The 25,356-nt window shown below is 50.6% G+C and overlaps 1 protein-coding gene across 13 annotated transcripts in view; it reads left to right on the plus strand.

Annotated features, from left to right (window-relative positions):
- Nucleotides 1-16,997, plus strand: part of TMCO3 (transmembrane and coiled-coil domains 3) — a 58,917-nt gene extending 41,920 nt beyond the window's left edge. For 6 of the 13 annotated variants that reach the window (XM_077974109.1, XM_077974110.1, XM_028837384.2 and 3 more), the window contains 5 exons: nt 1,890-2,085; nt 7,814-7,964; nt 14,199-14,278; nt 15,167-15,316; nt 16,204-16,997. In XM_077974109.1, the coding sequence (XP_077830235.1) occupies nt 1,890-2,085; nt 7,814-7,964; nt 14,199-14,278; nt 15,167-15,316; nt 16,204-16,317 (691 nt within the window). In that variant the 3' untranslated portion in view covers nt 16,318-16,997. Of the gene's footprint in view, nt 1-1,889; nt 2,086-6,914; nt 7,037-7,813; nt 7,965-14,198; nt 14,279-15,166; nt 15,317-16,203 lie in introns of all 13 variants that reach the window. The other 7 variants (XM_028837380.2, XM_028837383.2, XM_028837379.2 and 4 more) reach the window with 2 other exon arrangements.
- Nucleotides 16,998-25,356: the final 8,359 nt, after the last annotated feature.

The following is a 25,356-nucleotide window of genomic DNA, read 5'->3' on the forward strand; positions in this document are numbered from 1 at the left end:
CATGGCCACGGCGCGCCCCACATGTGCAGATCAAGAGCAGCACACAAGTGTGGACCTGCAGGTGGCATGGCGGTGAGCCGGAATCCTGAGAAACTTGTGACGGTGATCGTCTTTCAAAGAGGTCAGAGTTGAGTGCACTGTGGCTTCTGATTGGCGTCTTTCTGAGCCCTCATCACTGCATTTCATGGACACTGTGGGAGTCTTTGGGGAATGAGACCTAAATCCAAACCCTGGGGACAGTGGCTGTGGAGAGCTTGTGTGGCTGTTAGGGGCTTGGCCCTGGAGCCAGACACCTGGGTCGTCCCCAGCTCTGCTCTGGGCATGTGGCCTGGAGCAGATCACCTGGTCTCTGCCCGGTTCTCATCTGTGACGTGGCAGTGAGGGTCGGACAGTTCTCAGCGGGCCGCCATAACCGGTGGCACACAGTGCTCTAGGGGCCCAGGATGCAAGGGTGAGCTCAGCAGAGGACGTTCCCCATGTGGGGAGCTGCTCTTGTGTTTCGGAGAGAGAATGAGTGAATGATGAACAAATGAGTGGTAGACAAGACGTCTGCAGCAGGGAACCACCCTGCGAATGATTCAGACGGGGCAGTGAGCTGGTGAGCAACAGTGAGCTCCAGACTGGCGCAGGCTCTGCCTTGGAGACGGGGCTGGAATTTGAGGAACGCAGCTGAGCCTGTGGAGAGAAGAGTCTAGGGTAGGGACCTTCCAGGCAGCGGGCTCTGCGGCTTGTGTGGGTGGGCTGCTCGGTGGCCTGGGGCAGTGGAAGGGCATGGCAGGGCAGAGAAGCCTGGATTCCATCCCAGCGTCCAGGAGCTGATGGAGGATCCTGATGAGCTGTCTGGGCCTCTGTGTGGAGAGCAGATGGGTCAGGAGGAGGCCACTGGAGCTGCAGGGGAAGGGGTGGCGTTCCAGACAGGGACCATGGTGCTGGGCCCAGGGCCAGACGTGGGCCCGGCAGTGTGACGAAGCTGTCAGGAGTGCAGCAGGCCTGGACTGCTTGGCTGTGAGTTCGTCTCCGTTCCTGCCAGGGCTGCAGAAAGGGGCCTCCTTCCGAGTCGCAGACGTGGGCGCAGCGGGCTCTGAAGGACGCTGCCTCACATTTGCTTCTGTGGCTGCTGTTGATCCCTTCATTCCATCCTTCTGCTTCAAGCTGAGCTCTGCTCTGATTCCCCCGAGGAATCGTGGCAGTTTGAGATTTGAGTTTCCGGCACTTCTGCTTTAAGCCAGGCTGCAGAGGCTGACACCCTTGGGAATCATAGGTTTCTTCCACCGAGGAAACTTTCACCAGAATTGTGGCCTGAGTGGTGGAAGGCTAAGGTTAAATACAGGTCTATTTGTAAAGACCTCAGATAGTGGAAGTCCGTTGGCTGAGATGGTGATCTATTCTGATATCCGGGTAGTATATTATAAACGGAACATAGCAAAGAATTACTTTCTACAGACACAGACTTCAGTGGCTGTATCAGGAGTGCCTTGATGATGGTCGCTAGAGTTCGTCCATCAGGAGACTGCGGTGGGGCACGGAGAGGAACCACTGCCTGACGGAGACTTTCGCATGCGGCTGAGGCCTGACGAGGAATTTTATCATCAGGCATCAGCTGAGATAGGAACGCCGTCAGTCAAGAATTTTCACATCCTAGAATACGTATTCACCCCAAAGTATTGACTGCAAACCAATCCAGCTTCTACCTTTGGCTCAACATAACTTAATTTCTGAGATGAGTATGATTCATAGGGTGTTTTTGAATTTGAAAATAAAGATGTGTGTGATTCAGGTAATTTATTTTGTAGCATGTTAAAGAAAAAAAGTGAAAGGTTATTTCATTGAGTTTTAGAGAACTGTGTTTTGGAAGTGAAATCACATGTCGCTTCTTTTTTCTTTCCTAGCATTGTCATGGAAGTTCTGCGAATCCTGGTTTTGATTGGTCAGATTCTTTTTTCGCTAGTGGCGGTTTTTCTTTTATGTCTTGTTATAAAGAAGTATCTCATTGGACCCTATTATCGGAAGCTGCACGTGGAAAGCAAGGGGAACAAAGAAATCCTGATCTTGGGAATGTCTGCCTTTATCTTCTTAATGTTAACGGTAATTCTCAAACTGTGTTATTTATGAAATCTGATATCTCTTTCACTGAAATCTTGTGATCCATTCTTTACCTTTTCATTTTAATAATGGTTAAAAATATTTGAAACATTTACTAGTATTTTTTATTTTATACACACTTTCTTATACTACCCATCAATATGTAATACAATGAGCTAAACCCGTTTAACTGGCTTGACTCATACTCTTAAGCACTTTGCTAAAATACTGTTTGTGAGTATTACATTAAATCTGTGGGCCAGGTGTAGTGACTGACACCTGTAATCCTAGCATTTGGGGAAGCCAAGGCAGGAGAATCGCTTGAGCTCAGAAGTTTGAGAACAGCCAGGACAACATAGTGAGAACCCCTCCTCTACAAAAAATAGAAAAATTAGCCGGGCATGGTTGTGCTCACTTATAGTACCAGCTGCTGGAGAGACTGAGCTGGGAGGATGGCTTGAGCCCAGGAGGTCAAGGCTGCAGGGAGCTGTGATCGCACCACTGCCCTCCAGCCTGGGTGATAGAGCAAGACCCCATATCAAAACAAAAAAACTGTGATCATAAAAAGCGCCATAAACACTAATATCAAACCATGCTACTCTGTCTTAAACTTTCAAATAGCTTGCAACCTGAAATACAAAATTAAGTTTGGAAAAGCAGTTTTTAACTCTGTGTTGCTCACATGCTAATTAACTGTATGACTTATGCCATGTGGAAGGTTAAATAAATAAAGTTCATTTTGGAAAGTGGGCTTCTCCTTACTGAGACGACAGTCTTTACATGAGAGTGGCAGGAAATGCTCCTGGACCCCCATAGAGAGCCTCAGTGGTCCTGACAGCGCGCCTGGGCACCGTCACCGTTCAGCCCAGCAGGTGCACTTCCTGCTGTTTATCCCACAGAAACAAAGCCGTGTTCACACAGTAGTAGCCTGTACACAGGTGTTTATAGCAGCTTTATTCATATTAGCCATAAACAGTCCAAAGGTACTTTAGTGGGTAAATAAATGTTCAACAAACTGAGCTATGTCCACACCACAGAATGCCACTCAGCAGTAAAACCACCAGCACACACCTCCTGAGAACTGTGCAGAGTGGGCAGGCAGCCCCCAAAGGCTGTATACTGTGTGGTTCTTTTTGTGTCACATTTATGAGGTGAGAAGATTACGAAATTGAGGAAAGGCTCGTGGTTCCCAGGAACTGAGGAAGAGTGGTCTGGGGAGGGGCTGGGGATGGCATTCGCTGTCTTCGCTGTATCCATATCAGCACCTGAGTGGGGTCTTGTGCTGAAATTTGGCAAGATATTACCATTGGGGAAACTAAAGAGTAATGAGGACTTTGTATTATTTCTTAAAACTGCAGGTTAGTATATAATTATCTCAAAATAAAAAGTTTCCGGCCGGGCACAGTGGCTCACACCTATAATCTCCGCACTTTGGGAGGCTGAGGCAGGCAGATCATGAGGTCAGGAGTTTTAAGACCAGCCTGGCCAACATGGTGAAACTCCGTCTCTACTAAAAATACAAAAATTAGCTGGGCGTGGTGGCACACGCCTGTAATCCCAGCTACTCAGGAGGCTGAAGCAGGAGAATTGCTTGAACCCAGGAGGCAGAGGTTGCAGTGAACTGAGATCGCACCACTGCACTCCAGCCTGGGCAACAGAGCAACAAGACTCTGTCTCAGGGGGGAAAAAAAAAAAGTTTCCACCGGGCGCAGTAGCTCACACCTGTAATCTCAGCACTTTGGGGGGCCGAGGTGGGTAGATCTTCTGAGGTCAGGAGTTCGAGATCAGCTTGGCCAACATGGTGAAACCCTGTCTCTACTAAGAATACAAAAATTACCTGGGCGTGTTGGCACACGCCTGCAGTCCCAGATACTTGGGAGGCTGAGGCAAGAGAATCACTTGAACCCAGGAGGCAAAGGCAGAGGTGATAGAGCAAGACTCTGTCTTAAAAAAAAAAAGTTTCCATTTTAAAAAAGTAAATTAACAAAAATTGTTTCTTATATATAATTTAATTGCCTGCTACTATTTTGTAAACTTGGGAGAAAATTATGATTTGCTTCTGGCTGTAGTGATTTTAACTATTTCAAGAGTGTGACTTATTTAAGTTTTTACATTGCTTTATCCATTCCAGAGTATTTTTCTCTTTGAAAATAACTCCCAGTGAAATTGTCTTATCTGGACAACTTCGGTGTTGCCCTCCCAGTGGCTTCTTCCATTATAGTGACTCTCTCCCCGGCTCTCGGGTTTTCTCGCTCACTGGGCAGCACTCACCTTGCACCTGCTGCCAGTCGCTTGGGGTGCTGGGCCTTCTGCGCGTCTGCACCAGGTGCCACAATGGATTCTTTCCACTGTTCAGTCTTAGGATTCGTTTCCATTTAGAGCTGTTACGAATAGAGCCGCTGTCCATTCTCGTGTGTTTGGAAGGTGCTGACTGCTGATGAGCCTCGTGCGGTGCCTGTGGAGGTTGGTTGCAGGGATCACAGTAAACAGGAGCTCAGCCTTAGTCATGACGTGGGTTTCCCCACAGTCGCCATGCCAGTGCCAGCCTGTCTTGCCACTGTGCCATGAGCATGCCGTGCCCCACAGCCTCTCTGCACTTGCTGCGGGTGTGGAGCTTCTCAGGGCTCTGACGGGGGCTCGGACAGGAGCTCCAGTGTCCACTTCCTGATGGCTGGTCTCTCGAGCCCTTCCGGAGGCTCAGCCCGTCCTGCTGCTGTGCTGTGAGCATGCCGTGCCCCACAGCCTCCCTGCACTTGCTCTGTGTCTGGAGCATCTCAGGGCTCTGACGGGGGCTCCAGCGTCCACTTCCCAATGACTAGTCCCTCGAGCCCTTTCAGAAGCTCAGTGGCATCTGGGTGTTGTCCCGGTGGTGTTCCTATTAAAGCCTCCAGGACGTTCTTCTGTAGGGTGAGGATTTTCTTCTCATTTATAGGAATTATTTTTTATATGTCGGCAGATTTTTTTGTCCTTTTTAAAAATTTATTTACTGAGATGAAATTCACGTAAAATTTGCCATTTTAATCATTTGAAAGTCAGTATTCAAAATGCTTTGCCACCATCACCACTATCCAATTATATCCACCTCCCCAAAGGAGTCCCCATCGCTCTCAGTTCTCCCCCCAACCTCCTCATGGCCACGGAGCCACTTCCCGGCCCTGAGGGCCGCTGCTTCCGGCCACGTCACATGGGGGCCTCTGTGTCTGGCTTCCATTTAGCGTCACGCCCTCCAGGCCTGGCTGCGTCGCCGTGCGCACCAGCACTTCACCCCTTTTTATGGCTGAAAAACATTCCATGCCAGCATGTCAGATACGTGTTTGCAAATGTCTCGCAGTCTGTGACTTGGCTTCTTACTGGTATCTTTTGATGAACAGAAGTTCTTAATTTCAGCGTCATCCAGTTATGAATTGTTTTCTTCATGGCTGTCTTCTGTGTCTGTGAAAGATCCGCCTGCCCCTGGGTTGTGAAGATGCTCTTTACTATTTTCAGTGAGCGTTCTGTTGTGCTTTTCTCATTAGCTCTGCAGTCCACTCAGAGGTGAGCTTCCGTTGTGTTGGAAGTGAGGGAGTGGATGAGGATTCCTTCATTCACGTGCGTTTCTGAATGCCATGCGTTGAAAAGACCTCTTGTCCTCCTTCTATAGCATCACTCTGTCAAAAACCAAGTAGCCATGTTTGTGCGTGCATGTGCATGTGTGTGTGCTTTGTGCATGACGTGTACCTGTGTGCATGCATGTATGTGCTTTGTGTATGGTGTGTACGTGTATGCTTTGTGGTGTGTGTACGTGGTCTGCGTGTGTGTGCTTTGTGGCATGTCTACGTGTGTGGTATGCTTTATGTGATTGTGTATGTGGGCATGCATGCATGTGCCTTATGTGTGGCATGTGTACATGTGTATGCGTTTGTGTGTGCATGCATGTGTGTACTTTGGTGTGGCATGTGGTGTGTGTATGTGTGTGTGGCATGTGTGCGTACATACATGTGTGCTTTGTGTGCGTGTGGTGTATATGCATGTGGTATGTGTTCGTGTGTGTCCGCTTTGTGTGTGATGTGTGTACCTGTGGTACGTGTGTGTGTGTGTGCACATGCCTCTCTGACTCTGTCCACCTGCCCTCAGCTGCACCGTAGCTTGATCTCTGTGTTGGGCCCAGCTTTGTTCTATGCTAGGGTCGTCTTGGCTCTATTCGTGCTCTTTCCAGATTCCACTCGAGTGTTTAGATTCAGCTGGTCAGTTTCACACACACAGAAGTCTCTTGGTGTTCCTGTGCGTCTGTCGGCCACGTGAGGGAGCATCCGCCGGTCTGCCGTGCTGAGCCCGTGGTGCTGTTATCTCAGTCTTTCGTCTTTCGTGGGTCTCAGTGTCTTGCAGTGTCGGGTGCGGGTGTTCTTTTGGGTTGAATCCTCAGGATGTGATGTTTTTGTTGCCGTTAAAAATCGTAGTTCTTGGCCGGGTGCGGTGGCTCAAGCCTGTAATCCCAGCACTTTGGGAGGCCGAGATGGGCGGATCGCGAGGTCAGGAGATCGAGACCATCCTGGCTAACCCGGTGAAACCCTGTCTCTACTAAAAAATACGAAAAACTAGCCGGGCGAGGTGGCGGGCGCCTGTAGTCCCAGCTACTTGGGAGGCTGAGACAGGAGAATGGCGTGAACCCGGGAGGCAGAGCTTGCAGTGAGCTGAGATCCGGCCACTGCACTCCAGCCTGGGCGAAAGAGCGAGACTCCGTCTCAAAAAAAAAAAAAAAAAAAAATCGTAGTTCTTTACAAGTTTCTTTTCTTTTCGTCTGATGCTGCTATCGTCTACAATTTTACTTTCTCAAGATAAAAATCATCTTTCAGGTTGGCCGGTGTCAGCTATGCCTCATCCACAAGGCTGCCGGAAGCCTGCGTTTCACAGAGCTGCCATGAGGCTCCTGCGTCGTGGCTGTCCAGCCAGCACTCTGCCGTGACCGCGAATCTGGGTTATCAGATCAGCTGCCGCAGACATGCCAATGCTTCTCTCTGGCTTCGTGCCCGCCTAGTTCCGTTGCTTGTCGCCCTGTCGCTTTCTATCTGCTTTGAGGCTGGTAGTGGGAATGCGTTTCTTTTTTTTTTTTTTTTTTGAGACAGAGTCTCGTTCTGTTGCCCAGGCTGGAGTGCAGTGGCCGGATCTCAGCTCACTGCAAGCTCCGCCTCCCGGGTTCACGCCATTCTCCTGCCTCAGCCTCCCGAGTAGCTGGGACTACAGGCGCCGCCACCTCGCCCGGCTAGTTTTTTTATATTTTTTAGTAGAGATGGGGTTTCACTGTGTCAGCCAGGATGGTCTCGATCTCCTGACCTCGTGATCCTCCCGTCTCAGCCTCCCAAAGTGCTGGGATTACAGGCTTGAGCCACCGCGCCCGGCCGGGAATGCGTTTCTAACACTACCACCAGGCTATTCTGATTCAAGGTAAAGAAAACGTATCACAAATATTTAAAACAATTGAAAAATATTCTCATTCAAAAATTTCAGTGCAATCTGTATGGATATTTGTTTCAAATATTTTTAAATAATTTTTCCCCCGGTAAGGTTAATTCAACTAATAGCAGCCTCTACATGTCAACCTCTGAGACCAGCAGAGGCCCCAGGACCCCTCTCCCTTTGCGCAGCTTCTGCGTTTTCTTGTGGTGGCTCTGCTGGGTCTCGGGGTATCCTTGGGATGGGGGTGACCCTGGTGCACTGTGGGGTCTCGTGTAAAGCTCAGTCCTGCCTCTCTCAGGTCACGGAGCTGCTGGACGTCTCCATGGAGCTGGGCTGTTTCCTGGCCGGAGCGCTGGTCTCCTCTCAGGGCCCCATGGTCACCGAGGAGATCGCCGCCTCCATTGAACCCATCCGCGACTTCCTGGCCATCGTTTTCTTCGCCTCAATAGGTAATCTTCCTTCTTTACATTATAATTGTGTGGGTTAAACACATGCAGAGTGGTTCTGTAATGTGTTTATGTGCATATATATTTATATTTTATATAGCAAAAATGGTTATCTTAAAAATTAAGTGTATTCAGCATATTTCAGTTTGGATTGCTAGTAGCCAGAAACTGTTTTCTGCTTTATAGAGCGCAGAGAAATCTTACTTTATTATACTGTTTCTTCTGTCCCACTTTTCTTTTAGGCTCGGGGTGCCTGTGTAAGTTCGTGACACGGGTAATGAGTGTAGCAGGGCTTTGGTGTGCAGATGGTTTTGTCACCCAGGTAACGAGCATAGGACCCTCGGTAGTTTTTTAATCCTCACCCTCCTCCTCCCAGCCTCCACCTCGCACAGGCCCCAGTGTCTCTTGCTGCCGTCTTTGCGTCTACAGGTACTCGGTGTTGAGCTCCCACTTTTAAGTGAGAACATGTGGTGTCTGGTGTTCTGTTCTTGGGTTAATTCATATGGAGAACAGCCTCCAGCTGCATCCGTGTTGCTGCAAAGGACGTGATTTCCTTCTGCTATGGTTATGTAACATTCCCTGACGTGTCTGTGCTGCGTCGTCTTCATCTGGTCCACTGTTGATGGACAGTGGGATCCTTGGAATTCACAGTCTGGGCTGATTCCATGTCTTTGCTGTTGTGAGAGGCGCGGTGATGAACATGTGAGTACCTGTGTCTTTTGGCAGAAGGATGTATGTTCCTTTGGATGCAGACCCAGCAGTGGGATTGCTGGGTCCAGTGGTAATTCTGTTTTCAGTTATTTGAGAAATCTCCAGACTGGTTTCCATCGCGGCTAATTTACAATCCTACCAATGGTTGTCTAAGTGTTGCCATTTCTCCACAACCTCGCCAGCATCTGTTGCCTTTTGACTTTTTGGAATCGCCATTCTGACTGGTGTGAGATAGTATCTCATTGTGGTTTTGATTTGCATTTCTCTAGTGACCAGAGATGTTGAGCATCGTTTCCATATACGTGTTGTGTTGGCCGTGTCAGTGTCTTTCGAAAAGGGTCTGTTCTTGTCCTTCCCTGTTTCCTAATGGGGTTGTTTGCTTTTTGCTTGCAGATTTGTTTAAGTTCCTGCTAGATTATAGATACAAGACCTTTGTCAGATCCATAGTTTGGAAGTATTTTCTCCCATTCGTAGGTTGTCTGCCCTGCTGAGCATTTCTTTGCTGGGCAGAAGCTCCTTAGTTTAGTTGATCTCACTTGTCAATTTTTGTTTTTGTTGCGATGGCTTTTGCAGTCTTCTTCATGAAACCTTTGCCAAGGCCGATGTTCAGAGGTTTTCTTACAGGGATTTTATAGTGTTCAGCTTTACATATAAGTTTTTATTACACCTTGACTTGATTTTGTATGTAGTGTTAGGAGGGGGTCCGGTTTCCGTGTTCTGCGTGTGGCTGGCCAGCGATCCCAGCACTGTTTGTTGAATGGGGAGTCCTGTTCTGGTGCTTGTTATCGTAGGCTTTATGGAAGAGCCGATGGCTGTGGGTGTGCGGCCTTATTTCTGGGTCCTCTACCTGTCCCGATGGCCTGTGTTTCTGTGCCAGTGCTGTGCTGTTCTGGTTGCTGTAGTCTGTGCTAGAGTTTGGAGTCAGGTGGCCTCTGCTGCCTCCAGCTTTGTTCCTTTTGCTTGGAGTTGCTTTGGCTACTCGGGCTCTTTATTCTGCAAGAGGAAGATTGTTGCCATGCACACGATTGCTGGTCACTGCCATGCTTTATTGCCGCCGAGATGTGTGCTGTCGGTGGGCATCGAAAGCAGCCAGATCACCTTCAGGGGAGAATGCGTGTTCTCATTCCCCCTCATCACGGGCACTGGTGCCCACACAGGGCAAGTCCTGGGAGCTCAGGGTCGGCCATGGAAACTAACATGTCAGTGGCAAATTTGGAGGAAATACTAATTTTGACACAAAAAATTTAAATTGAGCATACTGAGATGGGCCCTTTGTTGGGGTCTGTGGAGCAGCCTGGAGTAGTGACTTGAAAGGGATGGAATCACAAGGGGTCTGGCGTCGGGACACGTCCCTGGCAGCTGTCCACTTGGCAGGGGTCTGAGATGCCCTGTGCTTTACAGGGGCCACAGACTCAGCACAACCTCAACAAAACTGAAAATTCAAAAGCTGATTCTGAATTTTATGTGGAAATTCAAAGGCCATAAATAGCCGAGGCAGTCCTGAAAGCAGCACAGAGTTGGGAGGCTTGGGGCCCTTGTCGCAGGTGAAATAGGACCATTCAGCAGGGGCTCCGTGACCTCCTGACCCCAGTGCAGCCTTATGAGCCACTGTGTCCCGGGAGCACCTCCCCCGCCCTCCCTCTGTGTGACCCCACCTCCTCCCCCTGCCCCCCGCCCACCCTCCCTCCCTTTGTGCGTGACCCCCACCTCCTCCCCCTGCCCCCCACCCTCCCTGTCCGTGACCCCCACTTCCTCCCCCTGCCCCCCCATGTGTGACCCCCGCCTCCTCCCCCTGCCCCCCACCCTCCCTGTCCGTGACCCCCACTTCCTCCCCCTGCCCCCCGCCCTCCCTGTGTATGACCCCCGCTTCCTCCCTCTGCCCCCTGCCCTCACTCCTGGTGACGCCTCCTCAGGAAGCTAAATAAACTGATTTCCTGATCTTCCTTTCACTTCTTTTAGATGAGAACTAATAACATGGATCAGGTCTGACCTGATTTTTCCCATGTTGCCCCAGCCCCAGGCTGCCCTGGCCATGACCCGGTGTCTTGTCAGCCAGGGCTTTGTTACACATGCATGTTTGAGAGCTGCTCTTGTTAAAAATCTTAAAATTTCATAAATATGTTATTTACACAGACATACTTGCAATTATCTTCAAACTAGAGTTCTTTTGTATTGAGAACCCTTTCAATTCACATAATTCTACGTGTTTGTGCTCTAGTTTTTTGTACTAAGTATATCAGGGAATTCAAGTTAATTTTTCTGCCGTCTGAGAAACTTGTTTATAGCTCATTTTTTTCTCTACCTCGGCCAGGACCTTATTTTTGTTCTAGAGTCCAGGCAGCACATAGACAGCATCTGCCCGCTTCAGATGGCAGCTTTGCCTCTGTGCGTGGGACCTGATGTCCACTTCAGGGCAGCAGAAGCCTGGGTGGAACTCCCGGCTCCAGCAGATGTGTCCGGGCTGCCTGCCCTGTGCAGCCTTAGAGACTCTGCTGCAGGTCAGCCACAGCCACCTGCAGGCCAGCAGGCGTAGCTCTCGGGTTCCAGCCCTGAGGCTCGTGCCTGCCGGGTGAGGCCCAGGCTGTGCTTCTGAGTTGAGGCTGCATCTGGAGGGTATGAAAGGAGAAGGGCAATCTTTAGGCCCCGAGCGAGGAAGGGCTTCTGTGCTGAAGGATGGTCCAGGAGGCGCCACAGAGCAAGGTCGGGGTCTTGTGGACGGCGCGTGGCAGTGTGGCCCTGGCCCAGGTTTCAGAGCAGGTGCTCTTCCCACTAGATGAGGGTTTGGCCAGCTGCGGCCCAAGGCCTGCTCACCACCTGCCTTTATAAATGCAGCTTTATGGAAACAGTCACGCTTGCTCATTTACTCTTTATCAGTGGCCGCTGTTGTGCTACTTATTTAGCTCGGGCCATCAACAAAATTCTCCAGACTGGGCAACTCAAATAGTAGATGCTTATCTCTCACAGTTGTGGGGGCTGGAAGTCCAAGATCCAGGTGTCTGGCGAGGGCCGTGCCTGCTCCACAGATGCTGCCTCCGTGCTGTGTCATCTGTGGCTCAGCTGCCATGGCCTGCGCAGAGAGATTAGGTTCTCACGCTTATGGCCTCATTTTGCCTTGAGTAGCTCCTGCAGACCCTGTCTCCAGATACAGCCACACTGGGGCTGGAGCCTGAACATAGGAGTTTGCAGGACACTCAGTCCACAGCAGGTTTTCCATCTTGGCCTTTGTGGAAGACGCCTGCCCAGCACCCTAATTCCTAGTCACTTCCAGCTTTACCGACAATGTCAGTCATTTGGTGTGCCTTGTGAAATTTTCAGCAAGGATTTCATCCTCTGCTCCTCATATTTCCCGCATTCAGAAGCAGGCACCACTGGCTCTGGGACAGTGCTGGGAGCTGCCTTGCCGTTGGGCATCCCTCCCTGGTGGACGCAGGTGTGCACCCCCGCCAGCCTCGCTCACCTTCATACCGTGGCCTGGTGCCTGTGCAGGCAGTGTCCTTAGCACAGCCCTGGGCCGGGCACACAACTCAGATGGCATATTCATTTACTTCGCCTCCAAATCGACATTCACAGATGAGGAAACTGAGGCACACACAGATTGAAACATCGACCTGGGTCCAGCTAGTGACTGCGGTGCTTCTGGGCGCTACGGGGCTGGTGGGCTCTGGGAACCCAGGACTTGAGCCCAGAGCCCACACAGTTTCTCATTATGCTACACCAAGTATAGGTTTGATATTTGTTTTGAGAATAAATGACCCTACATAGAAAAGTCAGCATAGCTCATTAAAGAAAGTGAAGGGAGGTTTCCTGTCTCTCACTTTGATTGCTGTTTTGGGGACTGACTGGAATGCATTCAGCTCCATAATTATTGACTCACTGCCTCCCACTCCCCCTCCGACCGTGGGCTAGGAGCTCTGAGCTCAGGCAGGGGTGAGTGAGCCATGTCCCCAGGGCAGCCCTGCCTCAAAGGAGCTTGCAGCCCAGGGTGGGGTGGGGGCAGATACAGGGACACAGGCGCCCAGCTCAGCTGAGAGCACAGGAGCCTCCAGGTCATCTGTGACTGGCCGGGGTGAGGGATGCGCCAGGTGCAGAGGTGGAGGCTCAGGGCGTGCTGGGGAGGAAGAGAGGCTCGTGGAAAAGTCCAGAGGTAGGAGGTGGGAAGGAAGCCTGGAGTCTCTGGAACAGGACATTCCCAAGCAGGAAGGAAGCCAGTGGGGCTGGAGATGAAGGCGAGGCTTTCCTCGGGGCAGCAGCAGGGAGAAGACACAGTCTGGTACGCCCAAGGTAGGGAGCCCTCAGTACCTGTGTGGCTGTGATGTGAGGCCCCCTTTGGGGAGGGGTGGGAGCATCCCCTGTGGCACACACTGTTGTGAGCTTGTCTCAATCATGTGGCGTGGACGTGGGGCTGTGACGGTAGTGACTTCCTAGACACCGATGTGGCCACAGGTGGCCTGGACCGGGCATTGCAGCAGGACAGAGGCACAGACATCCTGGGGGGATACAGGACTAGGGCCAGGGCTTGGCTGACAGCTGGGGCAAGAGGGAGGTGGACCCCAGGCCGTCATGGGGCTGGGGCTGATGAAGGAGACACGGTGGGGCCAGACTTGTGGCCAGGGTAGGAGGGGCCATGGGGTGCACTGAGAATGGGCATGGAGGGGGCAGCTCTGAGACCCAGACCCAGGAGGAGGGGCCATGGCTAGAAGACTGGGCGGCTGGGGAAGGCAGCCCTCAAGCGCAAGAGAACCTGGGTCGGGGCAAGAGGAAAAAGGCAAATGTTTACATTTGTGTTTGTGGGTCAGGTAGAGACAGTGGTTTGTGAACGGCAGAAAGGTCATGGGTCTGTTCCATGCACTTAACCCTGGGGTCTGGGTCCCTCCAATGAAGAGGAGGCCTCTGGGCTGCCGGGTTCCTCCGAGGGCAGACGTGCATCGCCGGGCAGCCCCAGGGTGTGACTGGAGAGCTGAGCCCAGCCCCAGCACCACCGACCCAGTCTGCGTCACTCAGCGGGACAGCCCAGTGGGCAGCCACACGGTTTCAGAGAGCCCTGAGAGCAAGAGAAGAAATACGTAGAGACAGTGTTTCCCATTGTTTTTCAAAATGTGTGAGCCAAATAAAGCAGGGAAAGGAACACTGACCACAGACGTCCTGTGAGCGTGGCACTCCTGGGCACTGTGGGGCTGCTGGGCTCCGGGATCATCTGCACCTCAGCTGGAATATTTCCTGAAGGAGCGCCAGACCGAGTGCTGCCTCTGTGTGTTTTGCTGTGTTCTCTGCAGTTGAGGCCCGTTGCAGGGAGTGGAGCTGGGATTCCACCACATCAGACAGGTCACCCTGGGGCAGCCTTTTCCCCGGTTCACTCAGGAAAGGGACGGCTGTTTAGCATTTGCTGCTGCTTTGACAAGTGCGCTTGGGAGGATTTAGGATTTCAATTCCTGTATTGAAGCAAGTGACACACTGAAGTTGTGAGAAATGGTGTGCACTGGGGGAGGCTGTCCTGTGGTTTTAACATGTCTGTCCTGTTCCAAACAGGGCTCCACGTGTTCCCCACATTTGTGGTGTACGAGCTTACGGTGCTGGTGTTCCTCACCTTGTCAGTGGTGGTCATGAAGGTATGGGCTGGAAGGGTCCGCGCCCCTCGCAGTTTGCAGGCCCAGCACAGCCCTCCCTGTGGCCCTGGTTTCCAGCGGGGCCCACATCAAGCCTGCAGAGCTGGCCCTGTCCCTTGTCTCGGAGGAGGGCCACTGGACCCCGGGGGAGGCAGATGTAGATTAGGCTGGGTGGTCTGGGTTTGTCCATGTGATCGATTGTTTCGGAATTGAGGGTGTTTAAAAGGGGGAACTACCTTTTGGGACCCTCAGGACGGGCCTTGGCCGCAGTCCGACCTGTCCTCTTCTGACAGATGCAGATGTGCTTTTTAAAGACCTGAGAATGGTGTAGGCACTTTGTCTGTCCTGCATGACTGCCAGTCACGAGCTGCCTGTGTCCACATTGAACTGAAGGTGTGGTGACGTAGTCAGCAACCAGTGGCTTTCTGCCTCATAAACAGTGACTTAGATGATTTCCATTTTAAGGAGCCAGAATCTATGATGATCGCTGGGCCACTCCACCAGCTTTTAGCTGCTCAGCCCAGAGACACGCATCTCTCTGTATGAAAAAGAAATTTCCAACTTGAGTACCCCATGCTTAATGCTGTTAATCTAGTTTGGTTGGGACGAGGGCAGGGGGGCGGGGGCCGGGGGGCAAAGGCAAGGCTTATTTTCTGCTAATGAACCTAAACCCTTAATGTTGCCTTTTTGTTCTGTGTGGATTATTTAAGATGTTTTGCATGTGTCTGGTGCCTTCAGGTATTTGGAGTGCTTCTGTGCATTTCCCTGGTTGGTGTGTTATTCGGGGACCATCGCAGCATCCCTGTGGTTTGTCTGGGTTCTCTCTTTCGTGTGTGTTTAACTCTATGTGGGTCCGGTCTTCAGCGGTGGCGTGATGAACCTCTCTTGCAGTTTCTCCTGGCGGTGCTGGTCCTGTCTCTCATTCTGCCGAGGAGCAGCCAATACATCAAGTGGATCGTCTCCGCGGGGCTTGCCCAGGTCAGCGAGTTTTCCTTTGTCCTGGGGAGCCGGGCACGAAGAGCGGGTGTCATCTCTCGGGAGGTGAGTGGTTTCCCCCGCAAAGCGCTTCTTGGGCAGCACGGGCTGCACTCTGGGTTTGAGGCAGGTGTGGCGAAGGTGGCTGGCAGCCTGGGGGCAGGGTCTTCCTCCAGGTGGGCACACAGAGGCCTGGCTGCTCTCTGCTCATCCAGCATGTGACGTTTTCAGAGGAAAGGTGCAGTTAGTACTACTTGAACTGTTGCATTAACTTTTTACAACAATTCTAATTGTAGTCAGATATTTCTTCTGAAAGAAAACTGACTTTTTAAAGCTTAACTGCCAGTGTGCACATAAGTATCACCCAAGAAACTGAAATACCAGCGTGCCCTGAGAGCTGGGTGGAAGCTCCTGTGGACACTGGGATGGCCGTGGGCATTCAGATTCACGGGCTTGTCTCCTTGCATTTTGTAAGGGTGAGGCGGGTAGAAGTCCAGGTGTTAAGTGCAGTGGAAGTAATTGCTGAAAAATAGAATTGCTTACAGGAAGCTCTACCTGCGGCCTGACCCAAGGCCGCATCCCCGGGGTCAGGGAAGCTGTAGGGCAGGCTCACTTGTGCTGTGGCCCGGGGTTGGCCTTCAGGCAAACACAGGCTAAAGCTGTTACCCTGTGGCCCATCAGGACTAACCATGCATCATTGATCTTCAAATCACAGCCCCTCCTGCATCCCAGTGTCCTCAACTTCTGGCTGTACTTCGATGTGCTTTAAAGAGATAGTAGTGAATTTATGATGTGCAGTCATCCCTCCCAGCACTCAGCGTGACTGCGCTCAGCCTCAGGACTCTAGCTTTGCAGGCGTCCCTCCGAGCTCAGTGAGACTAGCCCTGTGCTTTCCTGTTGCAGGTGCAAGTCCTGACAGTGTCTGTGACCCACTCTGCACTTTGCTGTTGCAGGTGTACCTCCTTATACTGAGTGTGACCACGCTCAGCCTCTTACTCGCCCCGGTGCTGTGGAGAGCTGCAATCATGAGGTGTGTGCCCAGACCAGAGAGACGGTCCAGCCTCTGATGCACGGAGATGATGGACCTTGGAAGGGAAGCATCTGTGGGGAGTGTGCGCTTAAATGGCCAGCAGCTGCTCCTTCTGGGAAGCTCGCACCTTGGCAACAGAACAGCTCTCTAGCAAAGTGTCGGTGCAGTCGTGTTATCCTGGTTTTTACAGAATATTCCTGTCCCATTTTAGAATTTTCCAGAGTAGTTTATTTGCAGTCAGTTGATTATGTGCAGTAGACCTGGGACGCTGCATTTTACCAGTCACCTTGAATGTGTTGCCTGGATGTGCCTTTTTTTTCCCTGAAATTAATTATTATTAATTTTCTATTGTGAGTTCATCATAGTTTTTTTAGTAAAGAAGCAAAATTAAAAGGCATTTAAAAATGTGCAACTTCTGGCTGGGCGTGGTGGCTCACGCCTGTAATCCCAGCACTTTGGGAGGCCGAGGCGGGTGAATCACGAGGTCAGGAGATCAAGACCATCCTGGCTAACATGGTGAAACCCCATCTCTACTAAAAATACAAAAATTAGTCGGGCATGGTGGCGGGTGCCTGTAGTCCCAGTACTCCGGAGGCTGAGGCAGGAGAATGGCGTGAACCCGGGAGGCGGAGCTTGCAGTGAGCTGAGTTCGCACCACTGCACTCCAGCCTGGGCGACAGAGCAAGACACCGTCTCAAACAAACAAACAAACAAAAAGTACAACTTCAGAATTATAATCTATTGGTCAAATATTTGTTATTAAACATTTCTGTAATGTGAAGTTGTAATCTTAGCAGTGAGCTTGGAAGCTTACTTTTGATTCTTAAAGCCTATGTTTTCTAAAATGAGGTAAATATGGATGTCTGTTTGCCTTTTATTGTAACTATTTTAAATGAAATAATTTCATGTCAATTTCTATTAGTTATGTCACTTAAAATATTTGGTTTTAAATCGCAAGAATATGTATTCTTTAATAAAGATAATTTATGATCAGGGTATAATTAATTGAAATTTATTAAAATCTTTTTATTAATTTTTTGTGTTGAGTTAATCTTTACACGAAATTTCAGCCAATTTTTTTTTACTAAGATGATTTCTAGATTAACATGCTATTCTCCAACACACCAAATTAATGCAGTGTTAATTGATAAGTTATAACTTTTGATATTTAAACGTCTATTTTGGTGATTATGTGCCCCATTTTAGAAAACCGCACAGGTGAAGATCTGAGCCTCACAAGGACTTCCCTAAGGGGCATCGTGCCCATCTGTTTTGTGGTGCTGTAATAGAATGCCTGAAACTGGGTCATTTGTAAAGAAAACAAACTTATTTCTTGAAATTCTGAAGGCTGGGGACAACAAGACGGAGGTGCTGGCAGCTCAGGCCTGCTCTCTGCTTCCAGGATGGCGCCTGGAATGCTGGGTGCTAACATGGTGGAAGACCAGGAGAGCGAACCCACTCCCTGGGCCCCTTTGTGTGGCAGCACTGATTCACAAGGGCAGATTGACCTAAACACCTCCCTTCAGGCCTCACCTCCCAACGCTTGCACTGCACATCGAAGGGACAGAAGCATTTGAACCGTAGCAGGTACCTTATTAGGCTTTTTCAATTGCATGAATTTTTTTAATTGACAGATAAAATTCAACATATTTATTGTGTACAACATAGCAAGTACTTTAAGCCAGGGTTTTCCTATAAGCGTCAGCTTTAAGAGCCTAACAATTTGATCAAAATACTTGAGATAGAGAAGGTAAAAATGCCAGGTATAATTATGTATTGCACATATAAATTATGGATTGCAGTAGTATAAATTAAAGCATTTTGAAGTAAGTTGTATCCAGTCTGGGCAACAAAGCGAGAGTCTGTCTCCAAGAAAAAATGATAAATAAATAAAAACTTATCATTAATACACTGTCAGAGATGTATGAAAAGATAGTACATCCATAAAATAAAAACAGAATACCATGAAAAATAATCAAGAAAAAATCTCTTTGAAATGAAAACCAAAAAAAAAGGATTACCAAAATAAAAAACTTGGGAGAGATGGACGAGACAGTGGAACCTAGGAGCTTGGCCAATGCTCCTAAGACCTGGGGACTTTCCCAGGTTGCTTCTGGCAGCTCTGTCCCTGGTGTCTTTGGGTCTCTTTTTCTGGACCCTCTTTTGGACAGCCTGGTTTGATCCTCTAATTTTCTTACATTTTCCCTGCCATTTTCCATTTCTTTGTCTCGGTCATATGGGCACCACAGATACCCACCCACACAGTAAATGAAAGAAGTCCCTTACAAACCACATCATCACAAAATTTTAGAACACTGAATAAAGTTCTAAATAGCTTTCAGAAAGAAACAAAATCAGCTCTCAGGCAAAGGGACAGAGATAAAAAGGCCTTGGGCTTCTCAACAACATGAAAGCAGTAGAGTGAAGCGGTTGAGATTCCCAAGGAAAATGAATTCCACCTAGGATCCGATACCTGGAGAATGAGCCATGAAGAGCATAATAAAGATGTCTTCAGAGTCACAAGCCCCTCCTCTGGAAGCTGCTGTGGAAAATGGTTCAAAACCAAGACAGATGACCTGGGGTCCAGCACACACAGCACCACCCTGAGGGGATTCCAAGGAGAGTTCTGGGACAAGAGCTGCCCACCTGGGTAGAGAGCAGCTGGTCAGCTTGGAGGGGCCTAAGGAAGGGAGCTCTCCAGGTAACAAAAGCACTGGTCCTCCACCTATACAGGTGTGTGTATGTGCAGGTGTGTGTGCACAGGTATGTGCAGGTGTATGTACAGATGTGTGTGTACAGGTGTGTAGGTGTGTGCAGGTGTGTGTACAGGTATGCAGGTGTGCATGGGTGGACGTGTGTGCACAGGTGGGTGTGTGCAGATGTGTGTAGGTGTGCATCTACAGATGGGCATGTGTGCACAGGTGTGTGTGTAGGTGTGTGCAGGTGTGTGTACAGGTGTGCAGGTGTGCATGGGTGGACGCGTGTGCACAGGTGGGTGTGCAGATGTGTGTAGGTGTGCGTCTACAGATGGGCATGTGTGCAAAGTGTGTGGGATATGTGTGTGCAGATGTGTGGAGGGGTGTATGTGTAGGTGCACATGCATAGGTGTTTGCATGCGTGGGTGTGTGCAAGTGTGTTTGCAAAGGTGTGTCCAGGTATGTAGGTGTGTGTGCAGGTGTAATGTCCCTCATGTGGGTGGGGTTGTGTGCGTGGGTGTGCACAGGTGTGTGTAGATGGGGGGTGTAGGTGTGTGTACATGGGTGTGTGCAGGTATGTAGGCATGTGTCCAGGGATAATGTCCCGTGTGTGAGTCTTGGTAGGTGTATGTATGCAGATGCAGACATGTAGGTGTGTGTGTGGTGTGTGTGCAGCTCTGCATGTGTGGGGGCTGAGTTGAATTTGCACCTTCCACTAGAAGAACTAGGGGTTGCCCAGGCTGTTTCCCTGGTTCCCAGTGGGCGGGAGGAACACAAGAGTGGGCTCACAGCCCCAGGGCAATGGTCAGGCTGGCGAATCCTGGACATGGGTCAGACATGAGCCTCAGGGCATCTGCCACTGCAAGCAAGTTTCCCATGTGAGGGACCCCAGGCACACAATGGACAACCAGGCATTGCTGTTGCTGCTGGCCTGGAACCCTGTCATGAAGAGCATGGATCTGCACAGTTGTCCCTCATTACGTTTGTTGATTGACTGACTGAGTGAATCCAGGCAGTGAGAATAATGGCACTCAGAGGAGGGGCCCAAGGAACAGAGTTGGGAGTGGTTGCTGTGCTGTGATCCCTTGAAGGATGGTTTAGAGGCTTGTTTCTCAAACAGCAACCTATCAGTGGAGAGCAAATTCAATTTGGAAGATTATGACTGCCATTAGAAAGGGAAGTGGAACAGAATAGATGGTGAGGGTACACCGTCTCATGAAGACTTTGGTTCCATTTTACACCTACTTCCCACTTGTGTGTGTTTGTGTATGCTGATGATGCATAAAGTAGCTTCTCACTGAGGTAGTCAAGAAAGTCTGAAGCCACCGGGTGTAATGTCACTGAGGAAAGAGGGCCCAAATGGCAGGGGCAGGAAACTGAGGCTGCCCAGCATGGTCAGTGACCAGAGGGCTGTGAAATGAAGTCCTAAGAACCCAGGGCTGGGGGTGCTCTCGAGGGAGGGAATGAGGCTGTGGCTCTCTTTCCGTGGGTGTGTAACTGGAGTCTTTCCTTTCACAATCTAACCAGATTATTCCACGATCTATGAATAAGATGAAGTGTGGTCCAGAGAAACAGACCCAAGAACCAGAGGCAAGGGGAGGTACAAGGGGCTGTGAGGAAATAATTGAACAAGGATACATGTAGCTGTTGTCTATGTGAAAGATTACAAAAAAAGGACGTCACTGGCAGGCGCGGTGGCTCACACCTGTAATCCCAGCACTTTGGGAGGCCAAGGCAGGCGGATCACGAGGTCAGGAGAGCGAGACCATCCTGGCTAACATGGTGAAAACCCATCTCTACTAAAAATACAAAAAATTGGCTGGCGTGGTGGCACGCACCAGTAGTCACAGCTGCTCGGGAGCCTGAAGCAGGAGAATGGCTTGAACCTGGGAGACAGAGGGTGCAGTGAGTCGAGATTGTGGCAGTGTACTCCAGCCTGGGAGACAGAGCAAGACTCCATCTCAAAAAAAAAAAAAAAAGGGGGGGGGGAGGGGAGCGTCACTATTTCAAATTTAAAGATTATTAAAGGGAGATCATTGTATCACTGAAGTGTCTCCGCTGCTTCAGTGGTCTGGGGTGAGATATGCCTATGAGCCAATGTGTCCACAAACTGATGTGTCCGAGCAGGTGTCACCTGCACCCTGTGGGAAAAGAGCACATTTCTGGGGGGCTTTCTCTCTAAGCCCCTGCTCACTTCGGATGTCAGTGTCGGCTTGCACCCCCTAAACACGTGCAGGTCTGGACAGGGTTGCGCAGGTTTTGAGATGGGCATTTCCTCCCCCAGCATCTCAGGCTGTGTTCTTGGCAGCCCCAGCCCCAGGAAAAACCGAGTTCCCTGTGTTCCTGGTGTTTGTTTTACAAAAGCCTAAGTAGCAGGAACATTTGCAGACTCAGCTGAGAGGGTGAAAGGGGAGGCAGGCATGCAATGTAGGCAAAAGCTGGGAGGGGCTGACAAAGCTGCTCAAACTTCAGTTTTGGGACGGGAGGGTGAGAGGAGGACCCAGCAGCCAGGACGCGGTAGCCTCACAGAGGGTAGGGGCTCAGGATGCTGGCCACTGCTGCCACATCCCGGGCACAGGGAGACAGCCCAAGGACAGATAGACAGGTCCCACGGGCCTGTGAGTGGGTGGTGTACAGAAAGTGAGCTCTGCTGCAGAAGCCAAAGGGCACTTCCTACCCAGCTGAACTGCAGCCAAGATCCCGCTGCTCACCAAGACATGGCCTTCTGAGTCAGTCCTGGGTGCTGGGGCTGACTAGCATGATGGTTTGCAAGGGAGGAAATGGTAGCCATGGAGGTCCAGTTGTTCACTCAAGGCTGATCAACGGGACAGTGACATTCACAGAGAGAGCCCTGTAATAGGGCAGCCCGCCCTTCACACACTGAAAGCTGACTTCAGAGGCTGTTTTCTTCACTGTATTGATGGACAGCTTTGAGCTGGTGTTGGTCATTGCCATCTTCCCTCAACACTTTAATTGATATGTGAAGTTACAGAATAAGAGGTCAAAGGCACCCTGGGGACTGCATGGGTACATCATCCATGGGTAAGGCTCTGGGCCGGGGTTCACATCCTGAAAACCTGCATTCTGGAGTCTGTTTCTCACTCGAGGGGAATTTGGTGGCTCCAGAGATGTTCACTGCTCTTTGTTCTCAGAAGGGCTGCTCTGAGTCTCACAAGGGGAGTGAAGGGTCAAGGTGTGTGAATGGCAGTGAGAGCCTCCTACATGGACAGGGCCTTCTGTCCAGAGTGGGAGAGAAGAGTTTGTTTCTGGAAGGGCTCCACACCTGGAGCTGCAAGGCTGGGGCCCAGGCACGATACAGCAACAAGCTTCATCACGGCTCTCTCTGCTCAGGCTGTCACTGGTTCATGGTCACGCAACCAGGAAGGAGTGTCAAGCACCCACCATGTAATGCCCACTTCACGTCCCTCCTATCCTGCCCTCGGTTTTAGAAGCTCAGTTGCAGACCACAGAATCCCCACTAGCAGGTGGAAGCAGACTGAGATTTACTCAGGAATAAAGACCGATGGTCTCCCCATCTGGGCTGAGAGCCGGTGGACATCACTGCCAGGGATGATGCGGCAGGAGAGGTGCCCAAGCATGAGCAACACTGGCACTGGGCCCCAGGAACTTCTCTACAGTCCACACAATGTCCAAAGGCTTTCCAGGAGGCCCAGGCCACTCCCATGTGGCTGCATCTCTTGTTGGCCAATTCTGCCCCCCAAGCTTCATGCAGGTAAAGCGGTGTGTGGAACCCAGGTCGCAGGCGAAGGCCCAGCTGTGAGGGCCTCTGGCAAGTAAGTGGTGATCATACTGCCTGAGCGTTGTGGTGCAGAGGGGATCTGAGGACAGGCAGACTAGGTTTGGATGGATTTGATATACCAACCTGCCTGGAACTGTTAGAAGAAACTTCGTTCTACATTCAAAACAAGGTGGATGAGGGGGAAACATCCAGGGCCCCAGTGTGGTGTTATGCAGAATCCATGTGGTGTGGTTCTACTCTGTTTGTGGTGAGACCATGTGTGTGTTTGCAGAGGGGTTGTAGGGCTGCTCTGCTTCCCTTGCCTGAGCAGACCCCAGGACAAGTAATCTGGGGAGTGGTCCCAGAAATACTGGCAGTGAGGGTGGTGAGGGCCCCGGTGTGGCATAGGTTCCCTGGGTGTGGGAGCTGAGCCCCTTTCCCTCCCGGCAGTCCTGGTGCCAGGCTCCACAAGGCAAAGATGCTCCGCATGCCTGCAGGTAGTCCCACAATGAGCTCCAGCTGCCAAATGCACCTCCCCTCCAAGGTCTCTGCTGCCTCCCAGAGGCTCGCTTTGTTTATGGCACTGCAAACAGAATCCTGTTAAAAAGCAGTTAGGGCCGGGCGCGGTGGCTCAAGCCTGTAATCCCAGCACTTTGGGAGGCCGAGACGGGCGGATCACGAGGTCAGGAGATCGAGACCATCCTGGCTAACTCGGTGAAACCCCCGTCTCTACTAAAAAAATACAAAAAACTAGCCGGGCGACATGGCGGGCGCCTGTAGTCCCAGCTACTTGGGGGGCTGAGGCAGGAGAATGGCGTGAACCCAGGAGGCGGAGCTTGCAGTGAGCTGAGATCCGGCCACTGCACTCCAGCCTGGGCCACAGAGCCAGACTCCGTCTCAAAAAAAAAAAAAAAAAAAAAAAAAAGCAGTTAGAAGGCGGCACCACTCTTCTCACTCTTGAAAGCCAGCGGGTGGACCAAGTCTCCACCTTGAAATCCCAGTCACCTGCTCCAAATGTCCAGTGACCTGCTTCTGGGATTGCCACGCTGAGAGGTGTGGGTTGTCTTTAGGCAAATACAAGAAAGCAAGTCTCAAGGAAAGTAGGTTTTGTTTCTAGAACATTGGAGGGACCCAAACATGTACCACATTAGGCTTTTTAAACCTGCATTCCACCCAGGGCTAGGTCAGTGAAGAAGGGCTTTGAATACTGAGGAAGCTCACAGCTCCTCATTAGTCCACTGAGATGACATTGTTACCGTGGGAACAAGTCTGGGCCTTATCTCACTGCGTCCAACCCTGCCCAGTTACACCCCACTCCCACACTGCAAGCAGGGGCTTTAAACTGTAAATCTGTCAATGTCATTCCCTGAGATGACATAGGGGCCAACCATGGGTGGTATGAGCAACAAAATGCACAATGGCCGTGCTGATTGCAAACTATAGAACAACATAAATGCATGCAAGTTCACACGCTGTTGTCATTAACCGTGTCAACACGCAAACGGAAGAGGGACCAACTGCTCTTCCCTGCAGGAAAACCTTGATGGATAAATGCCTGAGGAAAGGGGGAAACAGAAAATCCCCATGAGGCAAAGTCCATGGAACTGATTGCTGCCAACAAGACCCCCATGGATGCCAAAATCAGAGAAGTTCCAGGAGAATCAGGATTTGGTCTCCCAGTGTCTCCAGGACAAGTATCCACTACAGAGGAAGGATGGTGATTTGACCAGGAGACTCAGCTGACACCACCTGGACCTGTAGTTGGACACATCAGCTCAGGAGCCACTGAGAGACAGCCTTACCTCCACAGGATGCTTGCCAAATGGACTGGACTTCATTACAGTCCTGAGAACACGAGCCAGCAAAATCCATGCCCAGGCCCCACGACAAGGATGGTTAGGGCTGACATAGGGTCTAGCTCTGTCACCCAGGCTGGAGTGCAGCGGCACAATCATGACTTACTGCAGCCTCCAACTCCTGGGCTCAAGCAATCTTCCTCACTCAAATAGCTGGGACCACAGGTGCACACCACCACACCCGGGTAATTTGATTTTATTTTTTGTAGACATGAGACCTCATTGTCTTGCCCAGGCTGGTCTTGAACTCCTGGGCTCAAGCGATCCTCCTGTCTTGCCCTCCCAAAATTGTGGGATTACAGGCATGGCTACAGTGTCACACTGGGTGCTGGGTTTAATATCTGTGTCATGGCCATGCCAGACATGGATATGAGGGAAACCGGAGAGGATTATGTGGGAACTCTGGGTACTATTTCTGCAACTTTTTAGTAAGTCTCAAATTCATTCAAAACAAAAAGTTAAAAACAACAACAAAGAGCTATCCACTCACCCCAAACTCTTCCTCAGCTCTCACTCCCTCTGAAGATAAATTTCAGAGTCCTCCATCAGATTTAAAGACCTTCTTGCCAATTCCCTCCAGTCTGCACGACCCCAGCTGTCTCTCTCCACTCATCCCTGAGATCTTAAACCCACAACACTTCCTTGGATCAACTCTCCTGACAACAACATTGCCAGGTTTCTCTCTGTGGCATTTTTGTAGCTCCTAACACCTCCTCCGCAGCACTTACCATGTCTGCAGTTAACTCAGAGCCTGAGAGACTCACCCCTCAGATCATCCACACAGA

Source organism: Macaca mulatta, chromosome 17 (genome assembly GCF_049350105.2).
Source record: "Macaca mulatta isolate MMU2019108-1 chromosome 17, T2T-MMU8v2.0, whole genome shotgun sequence".
Taxonomy (NCBI): Eukaryota; Metazoa; Chordata; class Mammalia; order Primates; family Cercopithecidae; genus Macaca; species Macaca mulatta.